At 59.2% G+C, this 24,016-nt stretch overlaps 1 protein-coding gene across 1 annotated transcript in view; it reads left to right on the top strand.

Annotated features, from left to right (window-relative positions):
- Positions 1-1,558: 1,558 nt before the first annotated feature.
- ADGRB2 (adhesion G protein-coupled receptor B2) overlaps positions 1,559-24,016 on the top strand; it is a 66,517-nt gene continuing 44,059 nt past the window's right edge. Inside the window, exon 1 of the mRNA XM_040585621.1 lies at positions 1,559-1,653. Coding sequence (XP_040441555.1) covers positions 1,559-1,653 — 95 coding nt within the window. The remainder of the gene's footprint in view (positions 1,654-24,016) is intronic.

Below are 24,016 nucleotides of genomic sequence, written 5' to 3'. Positions count from 1 at the left end.
GCTGCAGCTCCTGCCTCGTGTGTTGGGACCCAAACTGGGCTGTCTGCTGGGTGGGCTGGAATAAAGCCTGGTCCCGAATGGGCTTTAATGAGATGATAAAATGCCAGGGAAGAAAATTCTCGCTCAGGGATGCTCCGGCATCCCACAGCAATGGTGGCTGTGGGGGTGGGATGGAAGCGGGGAGCTCCCAAACAGGCACCAGCCAGCCGGGGGCTGCAGCCAAGATCACGACTCGGGAAGATACCCACAATCCAGGGAATAACCACAATTTGGGAATAGCTGGGGTGGTGGGCAGCTTCTGGGAGGGGGGAAGCATCTCGTCAGCAGCCTGAGCCGGGCAGGGGAGGGGAGAGACACCACCCCCCCCGATGTTAATGTAACCCTGTCATGGTGCAACACTGCTGTAATTAGGCTTCCCGTGGCAGTGCCATGGCTCCATCAGGCAGCCCTAACAATGACAGTTAATTAGGGGTTGATGCCAGCTCCCACACTGCTGGGCAGGGTGCCCTGCGCAGGTGTGGCCAGCCTGGGGCTGCAATCTGGGAGGTTCTTTTTGAAAGGGGGGGTTGCATGTTGCATGTTGCAGAGCAGCAGTGGCTGCTGTGCAGCGAGGAAGAGGAGGAAGATGCATATTTTGGGGGATGCAGCAGCGGGCATCCCTCCTCCTGCACCAGCTTTTGCTCTCTCCTTCCTTCCAGGGAACAAGCCATGATTTCCCCATCAGGTGGCACGTCTGGCAAAGGCAGCCCCCAGCCCAGGGCCACACGCTGCACAGCCTGAGCTATTTGGGAGTCAGGACAAGGCTGCGTGCCCAATCTCTGGGTCTGGATGGACTAAAATCGCCCTCAGGCACAGTGCCTGGCGGCACACGGGGCTACCCAGCCGAGCGAGGAGCTGGCTGCTGGTGCAGTGGTCCGGGGCTGCCGGGGGCTGAGGTGGAAGGAGGGGGTGAGGCAGCCCCCCCAACCCTCTGCTGCCAAGTCGGTGCTTTTGTCCGCACATCCATTACTGGAGCAGCTTTTGACTTCAGCAGAGATCGTGTCTCTGGCCTTCAGCAAATGGCTTTTTCAAGGTGAACATCAGCTTTCTGCCAGAGCCGAAGCTTTTGGGAGCTTTTAAAAGAGCATCCTTTATTCAGCAGCAGCAGCTGGAGTCCCTAAGTGAGATCAGGGCCCCGTGGTGCAAACCCCTTGGCTCCTGCCTGAGAAACTCCTGGGCAGAGCCAGGAGGCAAAGGGGAAAACAGCACATGGAGGAAAATGGGAGGAGTGGGGTTGGAGACATGGAGGGTCCTGAGGGGATGCGAGGCCACAGCCATGGGGCTGTCCCATCCTGGGGTGCACGGGGCTGTGCAGGGAGCGGGGAGGTCATGAGTGACCCTGGCTCCAGGGGGAGGAAGAGGCTGTTGGGTTTTGGAGACCAGTGAGGGGGGTATGCACCCCTGGGCAGGTTGCTGGGGGCAGCTGGAGGACAATAGGGACAAGGACAGTGCGAGCCGGTGTCGGTGATGTTGCTCCATCCTCAGGACTGCCAGCACGCAGGGTGATGGGGAGGCGAGAATGAAGAGATCAGGTGGGCAGCGAGTGCAGAAGAGGGGAAAATCTGATGCTGGTGATGATGGTGGCATCGATGTCAGCTCCTCCGTCCCCTGCAGGTGACGGACTCATCCTACTCCCTGACTCCATCGGGCACAGGGCACCGGGTACCAAACTGCCCACCCCCAGGCCCAGGTGCAGGAGAGGGATGTGCGGGAGTGCTCAGAAGGATCGTGCAAGAACACCCGAATAATTTATGCATGAGCACCCCTTCAGCCCATGCACAAGCGCCCAATTAATTTTTGCATGGCCACCCAAGCAATCCATGCATGAGCCACTCGTTAGTGGTTTCCAGGGTGCTGGCATGGGCATACCAGCGGCTGGAGGAGGTTGGTGCTGGGGCTGCCCCTCCTGCAGCATCTGCAGGAGGACAGATCCTGCCCTGGGAGATTCGTTAGAAGAATCTCAAGCCCTTTCTGGCTGTTTCATGAGCCTGGCAAGTGAGAAAGGCAGCCCCTGGCAGTGCTGGGGAAGGGCGTCATGAAAGAGCTGCAGGTGATGGGGATCCAGGGCTTTTGGCAGATGAAAGAGCTGCTGTCAGTCACTAGGAAGCCGGGATGAGGGAGTAAAGTCCCTGAGCAGGAGCGTTGGCGTGGGGCTGCCTGGAGAGGGGGGTCTGCAAGCCCCCTGGGGAGCCGGGGTGCAGGGGGGAGCAGTGGGACTGGGGCTGGGGGTTCCCACAGCCCACCTGGAGCTCTGTGCTTGCCCACAGCAGCTCTCTGCCCTGTGGCAAAGCAGAGCAATGGGGTGGCCGGGAGCTGAGCACCGGGTGGGGAGAGGCTGTTCTCTGGCTCCTAGGGACAAAAGGAGAGGATGAGCTAAAACTCCAGGATGGTGACTGCCTCTGAGCTGGGAGCCTGTGATGGGAGCTGGTAGCCAGCAGGAAGACAGGTCTCCAGCCCCCGCCCCCAGCGTGGGGGCTTCTCCACTGGCATCACCGCTGCTTGCAGGACCCAGAGGCGCGGAGCCCCAAGCAAAGCAGCCAGCAAGGAGCAAACGGGCCCTGGGTGGTGCATCAAGCCCGGCTCTGTGGGCAGCAAATGGTGCCTGCAGGCAGGAGAAAGCCCAAAATCTGGCCAGGATCCTCTGCAACCTCTGCAGCACAGAGTCATGCTCCTGTCATCTTGTTCCTTAACCAGCTGCTGAGGACAGGAGGCACCCGGGGACATGCCACGCTGGGGATGAGCCCTTTTCCCATCTCCTCCTTGCCTGCCAGCATGGCTCAGCCCCAGCACAGCCTCCGTATTTTCCCAGCAGTTTGGGAAACAGAAGGTGAGAGCCAGTGTGCGTGGCAAGCTCCGCTTTGCCTTTTCATCCTCCTCTGCCACCCATCCGGCACGGTTGTCAGTGGTACGCTGCCGGCACTCACCACCCCCTCCGCTGCTGGGGTGAGTGAAGCGTGTTCCTGTCTATTTTTGGTTTGGCTTCATTTTGGGGGGGGCAGCTGTGGGGAGTGGGCCCATCCGGCCATCTGGCTGCCTCCCCTGGGTGCCATCAAGGGTGTCCTGGGCAGGAATGGGAGAGGAGATGTTGGGGCTAGGGACAGGAGAGGTGATGCTGGGGATGGGGATGGGAGAGGTGATGCTGGGGATGGGAGAGGTGATGCTGGGGCTGCAGGATGGGAGAGATGATGGTGGGGCTGGGGATGGGAGAAGTGATGCTGGGGCCGTGGAATGGGGACAGCGACATGAGCAGGACTAGCAGCAGTGGGCTCAGCATCCCAGGGCAAAGTGAGCCAGACCAAACCAAGCCTCCCCTGGGTTGGCTCCAGTGGGCGCATCGGCAGCACCTGGCCAGCTATATTTAGGAGAAATGTAGGGCAGGCTGGAGCATCCCAGGCAATCGCCTTCCCGCAGCCGCTCTCACCCTGTGCAGCATGTGAACGCTGGGGTGAGGGCTGCCTGCCACTGCCCGCCGGCTCTGGCAGCGATGGGGGGCTGCAGGGACTGCCTTGCCCCCAGCAGATGGGGGCTGCTGCCCAGGCACCTGTGCAGGCACACTCCATCTCCGGCCAGCTGGCAAAATGCTCGGGAAATTTCCTCTGAAGGCTTTTTGCTGTGGCTCAGGGCTCGTGATAGCAGAGCTGTGGTGCACCCATGGCAGATGAGCCCCAGCGTTGGGGCTGGGGCTGGCTCGAGGCCACCTCGCTGCCCCTCGCTCCTGCTCCAGTGGTCCAGGGCTCTTTATCCGGCTGCCGTGTTGCTGGCAGCCTGCCGTCAGCCGCGGTCACACTGATCTCCTTTCAAAAGAGGCCTTTGTTCTGCTGCACAGGAGATGTTTAATTCTTATTATTGCCATTAGCATAAAAGTACAAAGAAAGGTGAAGGGAGAAAAATCTCTCCCATCTCCTAATTCCCCAGGTCTCTGCAGCAGAGAGCGGAGCTGGTGGCAGGAGCGGGCTGCCAGTCACTGCCTTGGTGCTGGGTGGGATTTGGTACCCAGCAGGGTGCTGGGGAGGCAGGAACGCCCCACAGCTGGGGGACCAGGGGGTGCTGCAAGCATTGCTGCCTGCTGGGCATCTCCCACGCTGCTGGCATTAGCCCTGTGCGCTCCATGTGGGCACGGTGCCCTTTGCTGGCCGCAGTGGGAGCTCCCGGCTGTGCTCCAGCAGCTGCCCCAGGAGGCTGCTCCAGCCCTGGGACCCTCCTCGTCTGCATCCCTGTGCTCATCCCCAGCTGCTTCCAGCAGCCTGCACTTTCCATGCGGGAAGGGCTAATGCAGCCTTTGCTGCAGGTTCTTCATCCCCATCATTTCCCATGTGTTGCAGGTGGAGCGAAGCCCACCGTGCCCCTCTGCCCGCAGCGCTCGGCTTTGGCTGCCGCATGGGAGGGCAGCACCTTGCCCAGCTGTCACCGCTCCCCGCAGCAGCAGCTGGGCAGTGGCTGTCCCCGATGCTCCCCTGCCCCCAGCAAGGCTTCCTTCCCCACATCCACCAGTTCTTGTCGCGGCTGGCCAGCCCAGCCATCACCCCCTCATCCCGCTGCCCATGGTGACCATGATCCGGCTTCACTGCAGGGCTTGCCTGGGCCCAGGATCCCCGCTGCCCCTGTGCCACTGGGGTCACCTCCTTTGTCACTGTGAGGGGCTTCTGGGATCCACTGGCCTGGAGTGGGGGGCTGTGTTCAGGACCATGGCGGGCTGTGGATGCTGTTGGATCCTGGGGACCGTGGCATCCCTGGGGCCACCACACATATCTACACCAGGCTCCAGCACAGTGTGGGTCTTGGTTTCACATCACTGGGAATCAGCTGAGCGAAAACTCTTCTCCCTCTCTGCCTCTTCTCCTCGCTCCTCCTCCAAGGGCTGTGGAAGCCCTTTGCAGCCCTTCACCGGCTGGGTGACCCTGGGCAGCCCCACCGAGCTGGGCTGGTGGCACCATGTGCCATCGATCAAGGCTGTGGGCACTTTGCTGGTGGCTTTGCGCAGGTGCCAGCGCAGCAGTGCCATGGCCTGGCACGAGCTCCACCGGCTTCCCGGGAGGCTGGTGGAAAACTGGAGCTGCTGAAGGAGCTGGTGGTTCCCCAGTATGTGTGGCATTCCCATGCATGGCCGTGTTGGGGGTGCATTTGTGCCCCCCTCCATCCGGGGCCACCATGGGGCTGCGCTGCTGTTGGTGGGGACATGTGCTGTGGCATGATTTGCAGCCAGGGCAGCGGGGGGATGCCACCAGAGCCAGGGGACACATGCCACGCTGCAGAGCTTCGCTCACCCAGGCGATTTCTGAGCTGCTCTTTGCCAGTGCAATGGGAGGGAAAGGAGAGCTGCTGAAACAGCGCCGGGCTGCTGCCAGTGCAGCTGGGAAGTGCTGGGAGCTGAGTTGGGTTTTGGATGGGGGCCCTTTGCTGGGGCTTCTGGATGCTGAAAGCAGCTTCGTGCTGTTGGCCTGGTCCTTAAAATTCCAGTAAGGGATTTTAACCTGCCTGCTGGTCTCCACCTCTGCAGGACCCAGCTGCTGTTGAGTGGCCAATGCAGATGCTGCCGATTGGGGCATTAAATTTAAAGGGCTGATTAAGTGCAATGAAAACCGTGTCAGCTCGTTGTCAGTGAGGAGAATGCATCAGGGCTGCGGATTAGAGGCTGAGTGACGGCTGCGGATTGCAGGCAGACAGCTGATCAATCACCACGGAGCTGGCAGAAGGGGAAGCTTCCCCGGTCCCAGCTTTGGGAGGAAGCAGCCTTGGATGCTTCGTGGTCTCTTTCCCTGGGTGCTCACCTCGGCCTCACCCTTCTCCCACCGTGTCTGAACCCAGTGGTTCAGACCAAATCCGCTGGAAAAGCTCCAGCCGTACCCAGCTCCGGGCAACAACACCATTTCTCGACCCCGAGCAAAGGAGCTGGAGTTGCATTTGATGGTAAATGTGCAGGTCCCAGCCCACGCCGAGCCCTCCCTCAAATGCAGGGGCTCGGGCCAGACCTCCGGCACCCGCGGCTGCTCGCACCGGCTGCTGCAGCTCCCTCGCCGCCGGCTGCTGCTGGCATTCGCTGCCGCTTTATCGCCATTTCACACCCTCCCTTCCCACCCCGCGCCCAAGCATGGATTTCTCACACGTCTGCGAGGCAGGAGCAGCCGTGCCGGGGCTGCGTGGGGGGAGGTGGGGGATGGCGTGGGGGTTGGCACCCCCCTCCTCACCCTCCCATGCTCCGGATCCGGCACGGAGATGCCCGTAGGGCTGGGGGAGCTGTAGGTCTTGCATGACTTCAGCCACCTCCAGCTTTTTTTCATGTTTCATTTCCCCACCTGTAAAATAGGAAGGAGAGCCAGCGGCTGCGGTGCTGGCAGAGCTCACAGCGCCGGGGCCGGCTCAGCCCGTGGGGCCCATCACCGTGGACTTGTGGCTCTGCTCCGTGTGGCTGGAGCAGCCTGAGGACTGGCAGCACTGGGGCTGGCCTGCCTTTAATACTGGTATAAATAAATGTAAAACGATCATCTGTTCTTCGGGGGGCATCCAGCCTTTCCTCTCTTTCCCTTGGTTAATTAATTTAATGGTTTTATGATTGCAAAGAGATTAGCTAGGAGATATATAATCTATATATAGAGGTATAGAGGGGACTATAGATAGCACATAAAAGTGAGAACAACCCCCACTCCCCTTGAATTGGGAACTTTTGAAGCGAAGGGGAGGCCTTGCCGGTGGATGTTGATGGATCCAGCCGGCTCACTGCAAATCACCGGGGACGCTCGCCGGGATTTAGCAGGGCTGGCGTGTGCTGGGACGTGAGCGAGGGGAGGGTGGGAATCCCAGAGCGCCGAGCTGGGGTTGCAAATGGCCATAACTGGTGACGGCTGAAGCAGAGGGATGGGAGGGCAGCGTGTCCTGCCTTTGGGGGGACCACGTCTGGCAGATGCCCTGAAGCCTGCAGCACCCCTCTGCCTTGGGGTCCCCAGGGCTCTCAGGGTGCCCCGGCTGTGCAGAGCAGGGTGCTGCAGAGACCTGTGGCGCACTGGGAGATGCTCCCGGCTCCACCTCATCTGGACTTCGGCAGCTCTGGTGCCATCCCCACCATGTCCCCATGTCATACACCCCAGCCTGGCCCCAGTGCCTGGTCCCTCTCCAAGGGCTCCATCATCGCTACAGGGCAGGAACCTGGGGGGGACATGGGCAGATGCACCCCAGAAAGGGGCTTTGGGTGATTTTTTGTGCTTGGGAGGCTCAGTGAGGGCCTGGGGTGGGTCTGAGCCTGAGATGTGAGCTCCAGCTCTTCCTCCTCTCCCCCTCAGCTTCCAGTTCAGCCCAGCGTCACTGTGCCTGGCAGCACGATGACGAGCCCCATCCTCCTCCCATGTCGCAGATAGTCCCGGTCCCTCTGTCTGCGCTGTCGCTGATCCCTGGCAGCTCCCTTTGTGCGGGGAACAAAGCCGGTCCCCGAGCGAGCACAAGTCTATCGCAGGATTGGCAGCTGTCACTGAAGGAACATCCTGGAGCATCCCCTGTCCCCTTCCCATGGTGCCGGGGAGGGAGGGCGAGGTGGGAGCTGAGCACCAGCTCCTGGCGTGCACCGTGGGCAGGCACACAAGGGCTGATGCTGGAGCTGGGGGTGATGCTCCTGCACTTTCTGCTTGGAAATAGCATTTCATCCCCTTGGCGCATCTCATTGAGCACTGCGGCTGACTCCAGTGACAGCCCTCATCTAGGAGCGGGGCCAGGGGGCCGGGGAAACCTCAACCCTGCGGCACCCACCAGCCAGTGGCTCTCTCCATGCTGGGACCCAAGATTTTTCAGCCGTGGGGTTGAGGGCAAAGGGGGCTGTATGGAATGGACAGAAGGTCCTCAGCACCAGCCCAGCTCTGCAATGCCGCTGGGGGCCAGCTCTGCGGGTCCAAGCCAGCACGGGGAGGGGGGGCCATGCCGGAGCAATCACCATGCATGTCGTTTAGGCTTGATGCCGCTATCGTGTTTGAATCTCCGGAGGCAGTGAGCTGCAGATTGACTTTGACAAACATGGCCCAGAAGCTGCGTCTTGGCGGATGCAAATTATTCAGCAGCTCCCAGGAAAAACGCTCCCTGACAGCACACTGGGGGCGGGGGGGTACAGGCTGTAACACCCTGTCACATCCCCTGCCAGCTACAGCTGCGCTGGGTCCCCCCCTCCGCCTCCACCACCCTCCCAGCAAGCAGAAGTGAGGGGAACAGGGTGCTGGGGGCTGTGCATCAACGTGGTCCCCAAAAAGCAGGTGGGTGCGAGGCCAGGGAGGTGACACAGGGTCTGGCCAAGGGATGGAGCCCCCCTGGCCATCAGAGCATGCAGCAGAGCCACTGGCTGTGCACGCACCGAGGAGCGCATGTGCATGTGTGTGCATCTCCAGCCATGCACGGGGAGACACCGACAGCATCCCAGCTCATCCCAGTTCATTCCAGGATTGCATCTTGCTCCAACAGGGCTGGGCTGGGTGTGAAATTAAGCTCCAAATGCAGCTCAGAGCTGTGTGTCAAGGCTGTTTTGAAATTGGCCGGGAGCTGATAATCGAGGAGATGAAGATCTGGCAGATGTCTCCTGGGGTCATTTTACAGATCTGATTTGCCAGACGCTGGGCAGGTAGATCTTGTAGAAAAGCCTGTTGTCAGCTGAGATTCAATTCACGCTCAGAAAATAAGCAGCAGCAAAGCCATTCCTGGCTGTGAGCCTGGGGTGGAACCGTCCCCAGGGCTGTGCCCAAGTGGGTGACATCTGGGGTTGGACACCACAGCCTTGTCTGGGGCGAGCTGTTACAGACCCGAACAGGTGCCCTTTGTCTTAAGAAATGGGACTTTTTTTCTCTCCCCTCATTGCAGGGGTGCCTGTGCCCAGCTGGGTGCACATCCCTGGGCAAGCCAGGCTGCAGGGACACAGCGTGGGAGCTCTGGCGTGGCCAAGGGACCCAACCTGAAGCAACCCATGGAGGTTCTGAGACCATCCCCTGCCCCAGCCCCAGGTGGACACATTTTGCCTTGCTCCTGGATCCCCAAAAGTCCAAAGCCTTTGTGAACTCCAAGGATCAATTGGGTGAATCCTTGAGGGAAGGATGGGAAACAAATGACAAGGGGAGATGACGTTCCGCGCCAATCCCTTCTGGAGGTGGCATTTAAGCAGATGGAGGAGTAGAGCCGGTACTGTCTGAGGAGGATGTGATGGAAATGTGAATATGGAGAGGATGCTCCGGCTGCCTCGTGGGAGCCAGTGCCCTCCGAGATCTTAATAAAGCAACAGCCTCAGCCTGTGGACACCGAGACATCGACCCCAACCAGCCGCTTACATCAACACTTCCAGTCCTTTGGAAAGGACAGCTCTCAAGGTTCGTTAGGGCCCTGGCCAGGGGCCGGAGGCTTGCAGGGCTCCCTCTGCTTCCAGGGAGGTGGATGGGAGCTGGGCAGTGCTGGGATCTGGGCACTGCCGCGGCTGCGTGACGCACCAAGCGCTTTGAAAAGGCTTTGGCTGCCTTTGCTGCCCTTGCTGCTGGCTGTGCCGGGGTGCAGCCGGGGAACCTGGCACACGCGGTACTCGGGCGCTGCCGGGGAACCTGGCACACGCGGTACTCGGGCGCTGCCGGCTCCTTGCCAGCCATCGCTGCTGCCTCTTGCTGGGACAGCAAAGCAGCTGCACCGGCTTTCGTGGCACAGGTTGTCACACCACGCACAGGTGAGGCTCTCCTGCCGAGGAACCCGAGCATCAAACCATGCTTTTATTCCTGGGGGTTTGGCATTAATATTTATCTATCAACGGCTGGTAATTAGGCCTTTCAATGATGCTCCTGTACTTGGTTGAAGTAGATAAATGCAGATGATCTGCGAGCGGAGCGGCAGGCTTGCTTGGGTATGTGCTTCGCGTCTAGATCAATAGTGGGGCTTGGTTAAAATTTTCCATGATGCTTTTCCATGTGCCGTCACTCCCGCTCTGCTGCCTCCTCGGGAAGGGGGATGCGGGGCGGGAGCCAGGGATCTGGGGGGGAATTTCCCCCATTTTTGGGGCTTGGTGTCCTGCTGCTCTAGTGGCCGGCAGGGATGAGGATGGCAGGAAGGAGCCAGCACTGTGGTGCTGGGACACGGGGGCTGCCAGAGTGGGGTCAGTCAGGATGGTCCCCGCCAATGTCAGCTGGGGAGGGATGTCTCCATCTCTGTACCCCTGGGGTACCCCCAGACCCCCTGCTAGCAGGGCATCTGGAGGCACATCACGCCACAGCCACAGCCACACGTGGCGTTTGCAGGATGCCTTCCTCCAGCTGCTCAGCACGGCCAGCCAGAGCTGCGGGGTGCTGGATGCAGCCGGGGCCATGGCTCGGGAGACGCGTGGCACCGCGGGCAGCATCCCAGGCCCTGTGCAGCTGCTGCCATGGCAGGAGCCATTCGGGTTCCTCTCGGATCTCTCTCAGTGCTGCTTCCCATCTGCTGTATTATTTCAGCATTTAATTATTTACCGCAGGCTGTGTGGGCAGCTGTACAGAGGCAGTTATTGCTTAATTGAGCTACTTGACTCCAGCTCTGCCAAAATAATAACACGCGTGGAAAAGAAAAAAAAGAAAAGATACCCCCTTGACAAGGAGCCTGGGGAGTAGGCAGACCTGCCCGTGGTGGTGAGGGTGGCCCCAGGCTAGAGCCGGGCTTCCAGAGGAGGTTTGGGGTGTTCACCACCCACATCCCACCTCACCCCTCACTCCAGCCAGCCAGGACTGCACAATCCAGCCCAAAGGGAGAGGGATGCCCCGAGGCAGCGAGTGCTCAGTGCCTGGGGCACTTGCTGGGGTGCAGTGGGTGGCTGAGCATGGATGCTCCCACCCAGCAGTTAGGTGGGCTCATGCGGTGGCAGTGCCCTGCCAAGGAGCTACTGGTGTCCATCTGCCAAGGAACCCGTGCCTGGGGCCAGCACCTCCCCGCAGTGCCACTCTCCCTCATGCACACTGATGCGGAGCTCAGGGCTTCCCCTCCAGCTGAGGTTGGAAACGAAGAATTTTGCAGCGTTTTCCTGTTTCCCAGAGAGAATCCAGCCCCAGGCTTTCCTTGCTCCTTCTGCCACTAATTCCCTGTGACCTCCCCGTCTGTCACCAGGCTTGGCATCCTCAGGGCCACTGCGTGGGACCCCCTGCCCCTCCAGCTGGTGGTGAAGAGGCTCCATCCATCCCTATTTCCAGAGAGCACAGAGCTCCGTGGATGAAAGCTTGGGGTAATTGATATTATTATCGAATCCAGCAGGACGCAGATTGTCACAGAGCAAACATCTGCCCGCTGCTCCTCAGGGAGCCTGGGAGAGAGGAGAGGGAAAGGGGGCCACTGTGGCTGCTCACATCTTCCCCCGTAGTGTGGCCAGTGATGATGGGAGGGAGGGTGAAGTAAGGGGGACCCGAGTGTGTGTGTTGGGAAGCATGCATGCGTGTCTGTGCGTGCATGTGTGTGGACCAGGGGGTGTGCATGCAGCCCAGGGACTGCCTGGTGTGTGATTCTGGGATGGGGTGAGGTGGCTCGTCGTGTCTGGAGGCATGGCCAGGGCTCAGGATGGGGACCCGGCGCTGGCTGGTCCCAGTGCCCACCACCGGTCCCCATCTCCTGCATGCTCTCTCCACGCTGTCACATCGGAAGCGATGATTTATCGTCCTCTAAAGGCTGCTGGGACTGCATGTGCCTGGAGGTAACAGCTTCTGGTGTGTAAAGGATGGCAGCCATAAATATGCTCCAGGATGCTCCTCACCACGGCAAAGCGACAAGGCAGGGACCTTCGTCTTTGCTCATCCATCACTTGACCTCGCACTGCAGCCTCCTCCCGCTGTCTCCGGGCTGGGAGCGGGATGGCTGCGGTGGTGGGGGCAGTGGGGATGGTGGGGACCCCCGGCTGCAAGAGCCGAGTTGCAGCTCAGCCTCGGTGGGTGCCCCAGCCCCCTGCAGTGGGGATGCTCCCCCTGGGGTGGGTGCAGCCCCGAGCACGCCCAGGCAGCCGGAGGGGAGCAGAGCTGGGGGACACGCGGGTGGCCCTGGCGCTGGCATCACGGCAGGCAGCACAGCTGGTTTGGCATTTCGGAGGCTCCGGCTGTCACCGCCAGCCACCTCGCTCCTGTTACCAGCATGGTGGGAGAAATCATATAATTTATAGATGCCTTTTATTTCCTTCCTGGTGTGTCATAAATAAACCTGCACAGCGCCACTCTCCCCATCCCTGCCCCTCGCCACCGGGCGCAGAGGCAGTCCTGGAGCCTTTGCGGCTTCATGCCCTACATGGAGCGGCACAGAAGCCACTGGCACCCCACGTGCTGGGACAGCACCAGGAGTGGTGCTGGTGCATGATGCTGTCATCCCCTTGGGAATCTGGGGCCATGCCCTGCGGTGACATGGCCTGTGGTGGCCCCAGCTCCATCCTGCCCTTGGTGGCCCTGCCTGCGCCTGGCCCCATTGCAGGGCCAGCGTCTCTTCTGGCTGCTCTGGGGGTGGGGAGAGGCACTTAGGTGACTGTAGGAGAAAGATGAAGGGGGGTGGAGGTGCCAGCCTGGGGATGCCGGGTGCAGGTGATGCCACAGGGGGGTGCTGGGTGGGTGGATGGGTCCTTTGGGTGTCCCTGTCCTCTCGATGTTTTGGGGGTGAGCCCAGGGTAGGTGAGCCCAGCACTGGGCAAGGACAGGGCCACCCTGTTAGGGACACCATGAAGCACTGGGGTGCTCCCAAGGGGAGTCCCTAACGAGGGTAGCCAGCCGTTGCAGGGCTGGGCAGGTGGGTGGGTGTGGGCTACCTCCCCACCCATGAGCCCAGCTGTGCTGCGTGAGGAGGAAGATGACGGTGGAGGTGGAGGATGTTCCTGCCCTGTTTGGAGAGGGCTGAGCACACAGTGGAGAGCTCAGAGCAGCTGAGTCCTTGCACTGGAACCCTGTGGGGCTGTGCACAGCCAAGCTGGGCCACTGGGCCGCTGCAATGGGCCACCGAGACCTGGGGACGACGACTGCCGGAGCACAGTGGCCAAGCTGGGGGAGCCAAGGTGGGTGAGTGGTGTGTGCCGGAAGCCAGGCTGCAGCCCCTGAGTGGTGGGGGGACAGCTCGGGGTCATCCCTGGGCCCCTGTGGGGGTCCCTGAGCCTGGTGGAGCCATCTCCAGGGCCACCCTTGTGAAAGACGTGGCTGAATGTGTTTGCCACCGGTTGGGAAGCAGTTGTGTGCAGAGCAATAAATTAATTAAACCCATCAAATAAAACAGCACAACAGCCCCAGTGGGATCCCTGCTAATGCATTCGCTGGTTGCATTTAGGTATTAATACCCTGACAGGAGGGCTTTAATTATCAGCCTTTAAGCCTGGTTTTCTCCTCCCCGCCCAAGCATCTCCCAGCGCGGGTCCCCGCATCCCGTGGGAGCCGGCTGTCAGCTCGCGTTGCTCTCCAAGAACATCCCTGCTCCTCGCCCAGCACCTGCGGCCCCATCCCTGCCTATCTCCCGCAGTCATCCTCTCACTGCCGCTCCGCTGGGACCCCGGCAAGTGAGGATCAAACCGAATTAGCGTGAAGCTTTTGCATAAAGATCCAGCAAAGCCAAGCGATTCCTGCCTGATCCAATCGCGCTGCCATAACCCACGCCGCTGGAGAGCCGGGGGTGGCGGGGGGAGAGCGCGTTGGGGCTTGGCGTGGGGGAAAAGGGCTGGCGTGTTGTGGTTTTTGATAAATTGTTGATAATCTCGGTTGCTGGAGGAGCTCGCGGGATCTCTTCTTTATTCAGGAAAAAAAAAAAAAAAAGGGAAATCCGAATTTGTGAGCTTAAGCAGCTCCGGTTGCCTTGGTGTGAAACCCGGGGAGGTTTTTGCTGGGCTTGGGAAGTGAACAGCAGCGGCGGACTGCTGGCAGCCAGCGGCACGGGGTGGCGGTGCCAGCACCGAGCGTGGCTTTGCCTGGTCCATCGCTCCATCCTGCCCTGGGTGTGAGCACGTGGCCGATCCCCCCTCATCCCCCCATCCGGAGCCCATGTCTGGAGCTGCCCTTGATGCTGCCTTGTGCCCCTGTCCATTCCCAGGCTCAAATCCACCTTTTGTAAATGGAAAAGGGGGATTTCCCAGGTGGGGGTGGGGGTGGGGGCAAAGGAAAGTGTCTCCCTGCTCAGCCCTGGGGTCCCTCTTGCCCACCTTCACCCCTGGAAGCGCCCACCGGTGCAGTCACCCCGGCATGATGCTGCTGCACCCATTCAGCCCCTGCTCTCCTGCCTGGAGCTTCGCCTCCTTGCAGGACGGCATCCAGCAGAAGGACATGCACAATTTAACTGGATATTACAGGCTTAATAACACAGTCATTAGGAGTTAAGAAATTAAAAGGGGAACAATAAGCCGGCGCTGTGCTCAACGTGCTGGTGCAATGGGAGAGGTGGTGGGGAGGCGCTGGGTGGGATTTAGTTAAATTCTAGCTGGGGGCAACCCCCTCCCCCCCCCCCCCCCCCCGGAAAGGGGTGTGGGTGGGGGAGAGGCTTCGGTTTTGGTGTGGGGGTGCTGGGGTGCAGCCAGTGTTTTCCCAGCCGATGAGGGGGCTGGTAGCCAGGAGCTGCCAGTCTGCAAGCCCGTGGGGAGAAGCCACCCGGCTGCTGCAGCCCCGGCTGGGAGGGACGGGGGATTTATCTCCCTGCCAAAGTGTGCTCATCGGTCCCACGCACTAGCTTGCACAGCTAATTGTCTTTTAATTGTAATGTAGCTGTAGTCAGTTGTGGTTTAATTAGCAGCGTACCTTATCCATGGAGCTGCTCGCCGGAGCTCAGGGCTCGGTGCCATGAGGCGAGGGGGGGTTCGTGGGGCACCGATGGAGTTGCGGGGGGATCGTTGTGTTTGGATGCTCGCGCTGGGAGGAAGCGCTGTTCTCCAGGTCAGGCACGATGCTGATGGGAGGTGCAAGAAATACTTGGGGAACAGCATGGGGATGGTGCAGGAGAGAGCAGGGGGAGGAGAGGGTCCCCCATCAGCTGCTGGGAGAGATCCCAGCTCCGCCAGAGGGGCTTGGTCCTGGGCCAAATTACATCTGGGGGAAATCGGTGCAAGCATGCTGCAGCACGTTGACACTGTCACCAAATCAGCGATGGGAGCAGGGAAGCAGCCTGAGCAGATCAGTTTGCCGCGCCGCTCGGCTCCGCGGGCTGCCTGGCGGCTCTTAATTTATTGGGCTGTTATTTTGAATATACTTTAAAGCGCAGCGCTAGACAGAGAGCGGCTCTCTGAAGAGCCCATCTTGGGGCTTTCTCTCCATTTCCCATCAATGCGTCGGACATAACAAATTTGCTGTGTTTATAAATCAGCCTCCCATCCCTCCTGCTGCCTGCGGTTCCCCCCTGCTGCCTGCGATGCCGCGCCGGGCTATTTCTGACTCCGGCATCAGCGTGGCAATAACGAGTCAGGCACTGGGGCCTCGCTGGCAACTTGCTTGATGATGCACAAAGCGGAGCAAGCGCGTCTCGCTCGTCAGCAGCTGCGGGTGCTGCCGGCTGCTAACTATGGGCTTTTGCTTATCGGTGGAATAAGCGGAGGGAGGTCGGGAGGTGCTGGCATGTTGGGCGATGTGTCGGCTCTTCCCAGCAGAGCTGCCCATCAGGCCCTGTGCCGGAGGGTTGATGGCCGTGGTGAGCAGCTGTGTGCCTTGGGAAAGTCAAAATCCTTCAAAGCCGGAGGGGAGCAAACCCAGCTGGCACCCTGGGATGCTCCAGCCTGGACCTTGCTCCTCGTGGAACAGGACCAGGGATGTCCGGCGGTGTCAGAGGGAGCAGCCCAAACTGCTCCTTTCCTCAAAATCACACTTTCATCCTTTCTCCTCCCCAGATTTCACCCTGGATAGTGAGAGCCAGAGCTGGAGAGGCTGCTCTCCTTTAGCTGATTTTTTTCCAACCCACTTGCTTTGCCACTTTGGGACAGCATTTCAGGGGGTGCCGGGCTGCTCGCAGACCCCCTGCCCCAGCCCTGCTGGCTGCCGATCACCCATCTGACGTCTCATAATACTCAAACCTCTGTGCCTCCGTCGGAGATGGCAGCCACCTGGCAGCACAGGCAGGAGCGGGTACAGCCAGAGGATGAATTGATTCCTGCCGGAGGGTCTATCCCTGCAGAGCATCTGCCCGAAAAATAGTTGTCAGGGCTGGTTTGTGTGCGCGTGTATTTTCCCACCGATAAACTTCTGCCACAATTACCCCATTTTTTATCTTTATGGCCTTGGACGCTGCAGGAGATATTGGATCCATATCAGAGCAAAAGAGGACGTGAAAAAAGCTACTAAAAATGGAGAGGAGATCAGTCAAGCCGTCGGGTGAAATACGCTATTTTGATTAAGCATTCAGCAGGTAACCCAAACATAATTTATGGGCCTTAAACAGCTGCGCGCCGGGTTTCGCTCGGCACCGAGAGCTGGCTCCTTCGAAGAACGCTGGTTCGGTGTTACCTGCAGCTTGTTGTGGCTGATGGATAGCAGGGATGGCCCTGGGGACCCCCAGAGACCCTTACAGCCTGACCCCGTGGGGCATTGCACCCCCGGAATGCGATTCTGGGAGGCTGAGATTGATAAGGAGCAATTTGGTTGTGCTGGGATGGAAGAAGGTGCTTTACCGGTGCAAGCTGTTGACTGTCAAAGAGCAAGCGAGAAGCAGCAGAGGAGACACTTTCCAGGAGCGGGGATTTAATTGCTGGAGTAAACGAAGCCCTGCTGAAGGCAGGACCTGAGTCCTTGGGCTGGGGGAAATGCTCTCAGCCCCCCTGAGCAAACCAGGCTGCAAAGCCTTGTGTTTCGGGGTACCCAGGGATATCTGCAGGTGGTTTTTGGGGAGCGGGGCTGATCTTCAGCCGCTGCCCCTTCAGCTGGGACCTGCAGGGCTCTGTGCTCGCCGTGCCAAGAGGCTGTTGACCCTGGGGTTGCTTTACAGCCCTCATCCATCAGCCGCTCTGAGCAGGGCGGTTGCAATCCCCCGTCCTGCTGCTGCCCACAGGTGATGTGTGGGCACCCGCCCGGCTGTGGCAGGCTGCTCTGCTGGGGTTTTGTGATGTGTATTAAAGAAAAAAAGTCGATAGGAAAGGGCCGGGAGGGATGGCAGGGCCCATCCATCACAGGCGAGGAGCTGCTGTTGTGGTCGAGGCTTATCCCAGCGGGAAGACCATGGAGCTGGCCAGTGGCTCCATCCACCCAGCCCCTCACTGGGTTGTGCTGGTGCTGCTGGGAGGGTTTGTCTCCTGCCTTCGCTCACCTGCTCCCTCGGCCTTCTGTCACCCGGCGGAGGTGATGGCAGCAGGGCTCTGGGTGAAGGGATGGGGATTTATGGGCAGGGCTGGGCAGCAAGGCTGGGAGGCAGCTGCGGGCGAGGTGCAGGAACAGAGGATCTGGCAGCAGCTGGGAATCGATGGGGTGGGGTGGTGAGGGGTCCCATGGCAAAAAGGGTGCTGTGCCTAATTGCAATGCCCCTTTGGCCACTGCCCTGGGATGTCTTCAGCCAGAGCTGTACAGAGCCCGCAGGGCTGTGCCAGAGCATGCAGGTGCTTCTTGAGCATCGATGGGTGCTCTGCATCCCATGGGGGGATGGGCATGCATCAGGCCCGGGACCCAGCCAGCCCCGAGGCTCCTGTCTCCTCCACGCTGATGGCAGGGGGCTGCTGGGTCAGCTCCTGGGTTCCTGGGGAGGAAGAGTGAGGGTTTTCACTAATTATCCAGCAGAAATGAGGCATTGCAAGACTTTGGGAACCCACAGCGGGTGATGCTGACGGGGATGTCCCGGGGACTGTGGCATTCAGGCAGAGCTCGGTGGCTCTGGCCTCATACTTTGGCTCTCCCCACCTACTTTTGGAGGGGGACGTGGTGTGTTCATCAGCGTGGCATCGCCGGCTGCCAGACCCCGCCTTGCAGCGAGGCACTGATGGAGATCAGGGAAAATAGGACACAGTCTGGGCACGGTGCTGGGAGAGACCAACCCTGAGTCGGGTGGGCAGCCCAGTGGCTCCAGCTTGGCCCCAGTTCCTCCCCGGGGAGCGAGGGCTGCTTTGAAGGTGTCTTAATGGTGTGGCTTTGCGGCGTGGGCAGGGAGAGGAGAGGTCAGCAGGTATCCCCGCCGTACTCCATAGGCAGGTGCCTGTCATTTAACATCAGTTAATGAGCACTTACAGCATTATGTAAATTGGCTCTTCACTCTTACCCCAAGGAATCAAATAAGAGTCGGTACCTTTTTTTTCTCCCTTTCTCTTTTAATCTTGCCACAGATCATCTTTTCTTTTTCCTCCTTTTCCTTTCATTTAGCAGCAAAGCAGCTGGGAGATCACACCAAATGCTGAATTCAAACCAGCGCGTGTGGATTTCATCGTCGGGCGTTACTCGGGTACCGGTACCACAGGGAGCACATGCCAGCACGGCGGCAGAGCCCCCTGCCCAGCCTTCTCCCTTACGGTGTTTTACATCCCTCCAGAAACCCTCCGCTGTAGTCAGCATGTGGTCACGATCATTGTGAAACGCTGACAAAGGTCTGGGGACCTGTCTCATTAGAAGGTCCAGTAAGAAACACGCAGCCCTGATGCCACGGCTGATGGGCTCTGCCACACGGTGATGCCTGGGCAGGGACTGATGAGCGTGGGAGCTCAGGCTGGTCCAAATGCACACGTGTCGGTGCAACCCTTCAGTAAACAGCAAAAGAAAAGACACTTGGCTTCGTATATATCCGTCTCCTGGAAGTACTTTTTAGCTCTTTTCCTTAGAAATTATTCTTGGTATGAGAAAGCAGCTCAACAGCTCTGAGACCTGAGAGGAAATGTGTCAGTCATAGAATGATTTTTCTTGATATTTTTCCCCCTTCAAATGAAAGTTGGCTAATGGTTCGTTTCGGAAAAAATAATTGCCACTGATTTCTCCAAATTGCAGAAAATGTATTAATGACACTTTTCAAGACAGAAATAACGCAATTTGCATTTAAATGTGCCTAATCTTTGCAAACTCCACTTGGTATTTTCTTGTAGACACATAAAATACTGAGCGTTTCAGCACATCGTGAGATGCTGCAGCTCTGGAGGAGCGCTGGTGGAGGGTGGCAGGAGCAGTTGCCTGGGATGCTCACAGGGATGCTCACCAGGGGACAGGCTCTGGCTGCAGCGGCTCCATCGCGGAGCTGCGGCATGGCCAGCTTCGGCACTGCTGGTGCAGGCAGCGACGTTCAAACCGTGCCAGGTTTGCTTGTCTGTATTGACTTCCCATCCTGCTGGGAGGGGAATGCAGCTTTGCTGAGCTGCTTCGCTTTATTAATAACTTGGCCCTTGATTTTTTTATTGCTGCCTTATTAGCAAGAGCCCAGGGGGAACTGGTAATACAAGTGATTTATGCACTGGGGCATGACTCCGCCAGGATGGGCAGGCTGGGAGCCCCAGGAGGGGTTGGATGTCCCTGTGCCGCAGGGATAATGCAAGGGTGAGGATGGCATCAGGGTGTCCTGGGCTCTGCCCTTCACCTCCAGGTCCAGGGCAGACTCTTGTGCTGCTGCTTCAGGTCTTGGCATCCCCAAAGGCTGGGGCTGGGGGTGAGCAGATGGGGTTTGCAGATCATTGGGTCCCTTTGCTGCCTCTGTGTCCCACCGACATTACTGGTGATGGGAGGGATGATGCCAGGAGAGGCAAGCAGGCAGGACAGCGTGAGCATCCCCTGCCCAGGCAGCAGGATCACGGCTGCTGGGAGAGCTGCTTTGCCCCCAGACCCTTTGCTGCGTACCACGCTCTCCTCCAGCAAGATGCTGCAGTTTAATTCCGCATTATGCATAAATGCGCTTGGTTTTAGGAGATCAGAACAGATTCAGAGCTGTTGGAATTGGACTTTTCCCTGGCTTTGGCAGGGCAGAACCGCTGCGGAGGAGCTGAGAGTGAAATCCCTGTGGTAGCTTCAGGGGGAGATCAAGAGTAGTCATGAAATCATGATGAATCCTTGGTCTAATCTTCCCAAATAACGATCGTTCTCAGCTCCTCGTGCGCGGGCTGCCTGCAGAGTGCCTTGGCCCTCCCCAGCTGATGACTGGGGAAACTGAGGCACAGGGCAGCGAAGCACCAGCCCAACCTGGCAGTTCAATAGAGGATTTCCCCAGAGCCAGGAGGCAGCAGCGCAGGGTCTCTCTGGCCCCCAGAACACCTGCCTCCTTCCCCTTGTTTTAGGATAAACACATTTATCTGCAGAAGGGAAACGTTTCCTTTCAGCAGTGGAAAAATAACTCTGTTTCTTTCACACAAAGAGTAACTGCGGCAGTGTCAATATTTGTGCCCCATGGAGCTGAGGCTGCCCCCCACCGTGGGCAGGAGCCTTTCCAGGGGCTCGTTTTCCAGGGGTTTATGTCTCTGCTGCAAAAGAAAAACAACCGCTGAGCGAAAGAAATTGCAGATGATCCAGGATGGGTTGGTCCAGGTGGTGGTGGGGGGTCCTGGGAGCTGTGGACCCCTTCCCCTCCCACCTCTAGGTTCCTAGGGATGCTGTGTGTTGTGCTCAATCCCAAAGCAGCCACCTTTTGGGGTGGGTGCTGGGGGTGCTGACTGTAACGCTGGCACAGCGCTGCACTGCTGCGCTGCACGGCCCTCGGGGGCTAACGCGCCTGGTTGTGCTTTATGTGCAACGCACTCGCATCCTCCCCGGGCCTCCGACTCCATAAAAAGCAAACGGCTGCCTTAAAAACTAAAAGGAGGAGGAAAGCGCTCTCCGGCTTATTTTCCCCCGCTCTATTTTCTCTCCTGTCTGGCTCCAGCTTGCTCATTGCTTCTCTTCTCCCCTCTGCCCCTGGCGTTAGACCCTTTGCAGACCCTGCAGAGGGGCAGAGGCAATTCCCCCTTCGTTGTAGTCGTACAGGAACAGGCTTTGCCCTGGAATCTGGGGGGACAGTGTGGATAGGAGGGCAGCGGCACATCAGCTCAGCCATGCACCAGAGCTGTTCCATGAGGATGCTCCTTTGGGGCCAGGCAAGGACCCTGCAGCTCCCTTGGGAGCACGTGGGTTCCTGTTGGCTCCGGTCCTGCAGCCCTGGCTCTGGGGATCAGCAAGCAAACAGCCCCCCCCCCCCCCCCCCCCGGAGGCAGCAACCAGCTCTGTAATTAAGCCAAGTGGGAAGCTTGTAGCTGGTTGTAGAAGCATCCTCAAGGCCCTTTTCCCCCCAGCCTGTGCCACGTCCCGGGGTCAGGACTCATCCTTGGTGTCCCTGTTGCTCGGGAAGGGAGCAGAGTATGTGATGGCAAGGGGACAGGAGAGAGGGGTCAGTGCATGCCACACCAGGGCTGGCATCAGCTGGGGTCTATCACAGAGCCCCCATGCCCTTGGCATGTCCCTGGCAATGCCAGTGGCAGTGGGGGACCCTCACCAGCCCCTCCGTCCTCCTGAAGTCCTTCCTCCCCTCTCCCCTTCTGTTTTCCTTGCAAACAGCTTGCCTTTGAAATTCAAATGTTGCTGTAGCCCTTTCCTCACCCACTGCAGGAATATCTCCCTTTTCATCTGAAAATAATTAACAAATGAACAAAACTCTTCTGTGAAATTAAAATTCATGCCCAGAGGTGACCTTTGAAGCCCAGCACTTGCTGCTGCTGGGTTGGGTTGGTTTTTTGTATATATTTTTCCTTTTTTTTTTTTTTTTTTAATTTCTTTTTTTTCCTTCACGCTCCCCCCTGTTTCAGAAGGGCTGTTTTATACCTCCTTTTCTCTCGCTTTTTAATGGCATTAAATAACATTCCTCCAGAGATGCTCTCCTTCCTGCCACTGCCTCCTTCCCCAGTCCTGTCTGTCCCTGTGGGTTCTCAGATCTGCCCCCGGCGAGGGGATAGGCTCAGCCCAATGCTCCCCATGGGCTCCAGCACAGTGGGTGCAGCATGTTGGGCTGTCTGGCAGATCAATAAGGTTATTAAATCCCCACCAGCCGGCCATGGCGAGGCTCCATCTGGCCAGCTGGCACCTGGACACAGGGCCAGGGTCAGCCGCAGTGGGAGAGTAATTGTTTGTAATCGGTAACGAAGAGCTGCTCGCCTGCCCTGGTGAGGGGACTTCCCTTCCTGATCGCTGCGGGGCTGGGGATGTCTCGTTGCTGCTCATTTTAACTCGATCCGTGAGTGCTCGGGATTCGCCTGCCTCGGTGCTGGCTGCTTGCAAACGCTGCAGGGTTTGCAAGGCTTTGCCCTGCCGTCACTCCTCTTGCTGAGCTGCTGCCTGGTGTGATGGACCTTTCCCACATCCCACATGGAAAAGCCAGCCCAGAGCCAGTTTTCACACCGAAGCAACACGATGACCCTGGCAGGAGCGGGAGGAAATATTGAGCCAGCAATGGTGCAAGCTGCAGCCTGGGGTGTTTTGGGGAGGAGCGTGGGAAAGCGTGTACCATCCTGCTGCATGCACGTGTGCCGGCACGTCAGGCTCCTGCGCTGGGGAAACCTGGTCCCCCTGGTCTTGCTTTGCACCCCGGTTGGGATGCATAGTTGGGCTGGGCCACCCTGGTGTATGTGGTGAGGTCTGAGGAGCAGCAAGGGTAGGAGTGAGCTGGGGCAAGGTGCTGGGGGCACTGGTGCCTGGTGGCTGCGCCATAATGAGGAAAAGGTTTTTCCCTGGCACAGGAACAGGTTTTGCCCTAGAATCCGGGTGGACACTGTCCCCCCAGCATGGCCAGCCATGGATAGGATGGCAGCGGCACATCAGCTCAGCCATGCACCAGAGCTGTTCCATGAGGATGCTCCTTTGGGGCCAGGCAAGGAACCTGCAGCTCCCTTGGGAGCTTGTGGGTTCCTGTTGGCTCCGGTCCTGCAGCCCTGGCTCTGGGGATTAGCAAGCAAACAGCCCCCCCCTGCCCCCCACGGAGGCAGCAACCAGCTCTGTAATTAAGCCAAGTGGGAAAGGTTGCCATGGTACCAAAAGCAAAGAAATGAAGCTGCACCTTTATGGCTGCTCCGGAGCCTCCAGCCATTCCCAGCCCCTCTCCCTGGGGTGGTGGGATGCTGCGGGGTGCGGAGGACCCCACAGTCCCCCTGCCTGCCCCTGGCCTCTGCCCCGTGTCTGCAGGGGCCAGGATGGGGCAGCTGGGCCCTGGCACTGGTGCTGCGCCTTGGTTCTTCCCTAGGGATCTGGGGTTGGTCCCTGTGGGCTCCCTGCTCCATCCTGCTTTCCCGATGTCCCCGCAGTGCCTGGTGCCATGGGGCCACGTCCCTGTCCGCGTGGGGCCAGCGGGGCTGCGCTCAGCATGGTGCAGGTAGCTCTTGGGGGGGTTCTCTGAAGGACTTATATGGAGCCCAGCCTGGGGGGCCTTCCCCAGCACCCCAATCCTGCTGGCTAATTGCATCCCCCACGCTCCAACATCTCCCTGTGCCTGTGATCACTCTGATGGAGATGACTCCATCACATCCCGTTGTCCTGGCAACAGGCAAGGATGCTGCTGAGCCAGCCTCGGCTGGTCCCCTCCGGCTACGTGGGGCTACCCTCACCCTGAAATATCCCCCCTGTGCCTGGATCTGAGGGTCCCGCTGCATTTCCCGGCCAGCCAGCGAGGAGAGCACTTCTGCCCCATGGATGGTGGGTACAACCCCATCATCACAGCCCCTGCTTGCTCCGCTCCCCCCGGGCTGCACACAGAATAGGGGTGACTGTGGCATCCATGTCCCTTTGTCCCACTCATTTCTTCAGTGGGTTCTGCTTATTTACAGGGTGGGGAGCAAAGCGGGGCTGGCAGCACAGCGAAGTATCAATTAGTTAATTATCGGCAGGCTGCCTGCCTGGCTGCCAGCATTAAGCCTTTTGTTGGAGGGGGTCTTCTGGGACTTAAGAGCCCCCCTGCCACAAGCAGGTAACAGCGCTGGGGCAGGCAGAGCCCTGGGGGGCTCCTCTCCAAGGATAGGGTCTCGGTGCAGCCCCTGGTGCTGGCATGTGGCTGTGTTGCACCGGCCGGACACCCACCCACACCAAAGCCCCCCATCTTCCCCTCCCAATCTCCCCCCTCAGATGCCACACTTGGGTGCAGAGTTGAACCCTGCCATGGAAAGCAGCAGTTTAGCCCAAAAGGATGA

Source organism: Falco naumanni, chromosome 3, assembly GCF_017639655.2.
Source record: "Falco naumanni isolate bFalNau1 chromosome 3, bFalNau1.pat, whole genome shotgun sequence".
Taxonomy (NCBI): domain Eukaryota; kingdom Metazoa; phylum Chordata; class Aves; order Falconiformes; family Falconidae; genus Falco; species Falco naumanni.
Note: the sequence above shows the minus strand (reverse complement) of the source record. Positions and strands in the feature narration are given on the sequence as shown.